General features: G+C 33.3%; 1 protein-coding gene across 1 annotated transcript; it reads right to left on the reverse strand.

Moving 5' to 3' along the window:
- Window positions 1-422: 422 nt before the first annotated feature.
- LOC141331738 (fucolectin-5-like) lies at window positions 423-1,886 on the reverse strand. The gene is made up of 2 exons (XM_073836768.1): window positions 1,642-1,886; window positions 423-576 (listed from the first exon to the last, which is right to left on the reverse strand). The coding sequence occupies exons 1-2, from the start codon at window positions 1,884-1,886 to the stop codon at window positions 423-425; spliced, it is 399 nt and encodes a 132-aa protein (XP_073692869.1).
- Between the last annotated feature and the right edge of the window lie 2,650 nt (window positions 1,887-4,536).

Below are 4,536 nucleotides of genomic sequence, written 5' to 3' on the forward strand. Positions count from 1 at the left end.
CCCGATCTGGCAACACTGCCTGTGATCGTCCGCGTCGAATGGTTAAAATCGACGCATTTCGGGGGGTTGGGGTGGGTCAAATTGAAACTGAAGTAGCACAGATATGCCACTTGAAGCTGCGCGTTTCATGGAAAACCACAAAGAACCCGCTTAATGTGCAATTTATTAAACGTTGCGTTTATATTTTGGCCGTATCTGCTTGTCTTTACAGTTCGTAACATAACTACTGTGTATACTGAGTTTGGTTGACTAATATGACTGTCTTCATGCATTAAGCCACAACCGTTTTCACGTTCGATGATGAGTCTCAAAACACCCCCGAGGCAACCAGGTGCATTTGAGCAGAAAAAAAAGCATCTTTAAAATCACAGAAACATCATATAAAAACAAAAACATTCAAACTAATAAATGGTTTATAGGAGTTAAGTGCGATCACCTGTCTCGTATACATCCACCTCACACACCGAAAGGAAATCCCACCAATCATTATGGAAGACGTTGACGTATCGTCCCTCTTGATTAGAGCAGGAGTAGATGAAGCTGTTGGCTGCAGAATCACTTGAGATCACGGTACATCTACACACATCAAATCAATATTAGGCCCATCTTTCTGTTTTTTCCTTTACATTATTTACATTACTTATTTTTTGCATGGATTACAACACTTAAAAGGCATTTTCATTGATTTAACTCTGAAAAGCAGCTGAACAGACTTTCACTTTGTAAGTTTGTGTCTGTATCAAGTCATCTACTTTATCATGTGGTCGATTTTACCATCTGTTATGGTTGTAAATTTAAAGGAGATACAGAAAAATACATTTTCTGTATACATTCATTTAGATATTTTTATAAATAAGCTATTATAAACTACATGAGCTATTTTTACCATATATAACATCAAAATACATTTTAGGGAGAGAGAAGCTTAATGTGTATATTTATACATTTAAATTGTGTTCTTATATTTTATATTTTATTTAAGTAATAAAAATAAATTAAAACTTATCATGAACATTAAGCAATTGTGTCACAATTATTTTGCTGATTAAAGTATTTATGTATCAGAAGGATAAGAGAAGGATATAAAAACGTTAAACCACATAACGTAAAGATATAAATAAATACAAATTCATAACTATATAATATAAACTCGGGCTCCACCAATATCCGCTATATATACATAAAATAATAATGATAAAAGGCACTTACAAATTCTTACCAAAATTGGAAAAATCAGGGGGCCAGACTTACTCATGTGCATTTTTTTTTTTTTTTTTTTTTTTTTTGATGGTAATACTTGATTTACATGAGCTCAAAGCAGAGTGCTAAACCTGATCTTTTCAAAAGCTCATCTAGGGCTGGTTTCACAGACAGGGTTTGGACTAAGCCAGGATTAGGCCATAGTTAAATTAGGACATTAAAAGTAGTTTTTATAAACATGTCTTAGAAAAAAAAAAAAACATCTTGAGACTAAACAAGAACACTGACATATTTAAAGATCAATCAGTGCAAGTTTCTTTCCGTTAAAACAGCTCAGATTGACATTTTAGTCTGGGACTAGGCTTAAACCTTGTCTGTGAAACCAGGGGTTAATGTCACAATGCACTTGCCAGTACACCAAAGTAATCTGAATTGTTTCACCTGGGATTGCTGTTTCCATTGTTCCACAGAGAGTTTCCTAATTTAACCTGGATATCTTTAGTTTGTCCTGGAACGCTGTCATCTCTGTAAGTGACGACCACTGTGCTCACTCGATAAGCAGCTTGGAGATCCAGTCTCCACCACGGTCTGCTCTGCTTATATGTTGTGGCACAAGTACTAGAAGATGTAGAGGAATCCTTGCCGCCATCGATGGCGAGGTTCGCGGACTGAGAACCGGCTGTCATCGACTGTGTGGCAGTTCCTCTTCTTGACAGATTCTCTGGAAGGAGCCCAATCAATTTGATTAGGAAAGACAGATATACACTCTTAAAAATAAAGGTGCCTTAAAAGGTTGTTCACAGCGATGCCATAGAAGAACCATTCTTGCTTCCACAATGAACCATTTAGTCAAAGGTTCTTTAAAGAACCATCTCTTTCTTACCTTTTATAATCTGAAGAACCTTCTTTCGCCACAAAGAACCTCATATGAAACATAAAGGTTCTTCAGAAGTTAAAGGTTCTTCATGGAACCATTTAAGCAAAAAAGATTCTTCTATGGCATCGTGGAGTACCTTTATTGTTAAGAAGCCAATATATGATTTAAAGTTATTGACACATTAATGTGATAAAGAAACAGGATTTTTTTTCCAAGTTGTGAAATACATAAAGTTTACTTTTGCCAAGTAAATGTATATATGGGTGTTTTCACTGTGTGCCTGAGTGTTTAATGTTGCCCAAAGCAAACTAAACAACTGCACCAAAAAGTTACTCTACCTTTACTTCCACCTGCGTGCTGCTGAACAGAAAACAGCCCTGTGCAAAAGAAATTTTAATGACAGATCAATAAAAGAAACAAACATACCTTAAAAGGCAAATTAGCAGCCAAATGTTAGATTTGTTTTGTAAAGCAGTCAATGCCAGATTCATGTGATGAATATTCCCTGATGCAAGTGTACAAGAGTGCAATATGTAAATAACATAAACTGAACTACTTGATGAATGTGTTTATAAAAGGAGTGAGCTTAATCGGATTTAAATTGATGTAAACTATTTTATTTATTGTTTATAAAACTTTTTTTCTGAGTTGCATTGTTTTGACATTTATCTCTTTATTAATAGATATTATACTCTAATATATATTATACTCTAATATATATTTATATATATTATACTTTATTAATAATATATTTTACTCTTTATTAATCTATTCAGTATTTATTTTGCACCTAATATACCTGTACATAGTAATGACATAATCTGTCTATTGTGTTCTTGGTGTTGTTTTTGTTTTTTGTTTTTTGTTTTTTTTGCACTTTGCACTGTGTCTTGTGTACTTGTACATTTTTTTTATAATCTATGGTTTGTCTTCTCACTGTCTCTCTGTTGCACTGTGGAGCTGCTGTCACTAAAACAAATTCCTAGTATGTGTAAACATACCTGGCAATAAAAGCTCATTCTGATTCTGATTCTGATCGTCTTAAAAGTCTTACCCAATAATAACAGCCAGCACTTGATGATCCCCATGATCTCACAAAGAAGTCCTTAGAAAAGTATATTTTCCTCTGTAATGTTAGGGGGAAATAAAAAGGTTGTAAATGTTGTTGAAATTATGTAAATGTATTTTGAAATATATTGCAAAATGTATCATAATTGAATGTTTTAAAAGCAGTGAGTTTTATTCGTTAACTTCGGGATTTATCAATTAAGCATTTAAATGTTTAGCAACCAATAACTGTTCTCATTAATTATATCTGTTGTGATTTTTATTTTTTAAAATGATGAACTGACCTGTCGTTTTGTGGAGTCCGTATGATCTGAACCAGCAGCTTCTATTGACACGATGACAAAGTGATTTTAATCAGTTTGAAACCTGGTGATGAACCTCAAAGATGACTCATTTTCTTACTGTTTGTCTCACTGTGTGACGTCGCACGGCATAGACATGTGGGCTGGGAGTCGCATTGAGAGTTTCAAATTCTGAGTAGACTCTTTCTTTTTTTTTCCAAGACAGATAAAATGAAATGAAATGAAATAAAAAAGAATACAGAAGTTGCTGATTCTTGTATATTCTGAATTACAAATACATAGAGAAATAAAACAAACATTTCTATGTAAACATCTTTCGAGTTTTTGCATGTAAAATAGTTTAGTAAAATATGTAAGGCTTGAACATATTTGTTCCATTTGCATGTGCAGAAACGATCCACCTTACCTGTTTGTGCTTTAAATCAAGCGTTTAAACGCAAGATAAAACATTGAGCAGCTGAATTATAAACTACAGGAAAACAGAATATAAACACACGTGATTCCTTAGTCACAGTTTGAAGAACAGCTTCAGCATTGACAGGGTTTGATGACTGATTGATAGACTTGACTTTTTCTCTGATCATTCAGTGCTTTTGAGTGTATGTGTTGAACCTGATGAATCTTAGTGATGTTTTCACAGTAACAAACATTGATTATTAAATAGTTTCTCATTATTAGTTTGTCCAAGTGACTGAGAAATTGGTCCTGGGAAATTCAAGTAAACACAGACGGATGAGATTATGCCAGATCACTTTTAATGTTGTCGTTGAAAAGCAGAATAAAACAAAAATCTTTCCCGTTGATAATCTCACATCCAAGGATATTATACTGGACACACGTATATTAATGCTATTAAATTTAGCTAAAATGTCTGAATCTTCAAGGCAAATGTTTTACATGATGACACAATCAAATTTGTAGAGTCTAATCTGGAAAAAAATTTAGGTGGAATTAGACTATTAAATTACTGAATTGTAGCAATACTCGACATTGTAAACCTTATGACATATTTAACATCATAAGAGATTTTGACTACTTAATATTAAAATGATTATTGAAATGTAATGGATTATTTAGTATAAACTAACT

Source organism: Garra rufa, chromosome 3 (assembly GCF_049309525.1).
Source record: "Garra rufa chromosome 3, GarRuf1.0, whole genome shotgun sequence".
In the NCBI taxonomy this organism is placed as follows: Eukaryota; Metazoa; Chordata; class Actinopteri; order Cypriniformes; family Cyprinidae; genus Garra; species Garra rufa.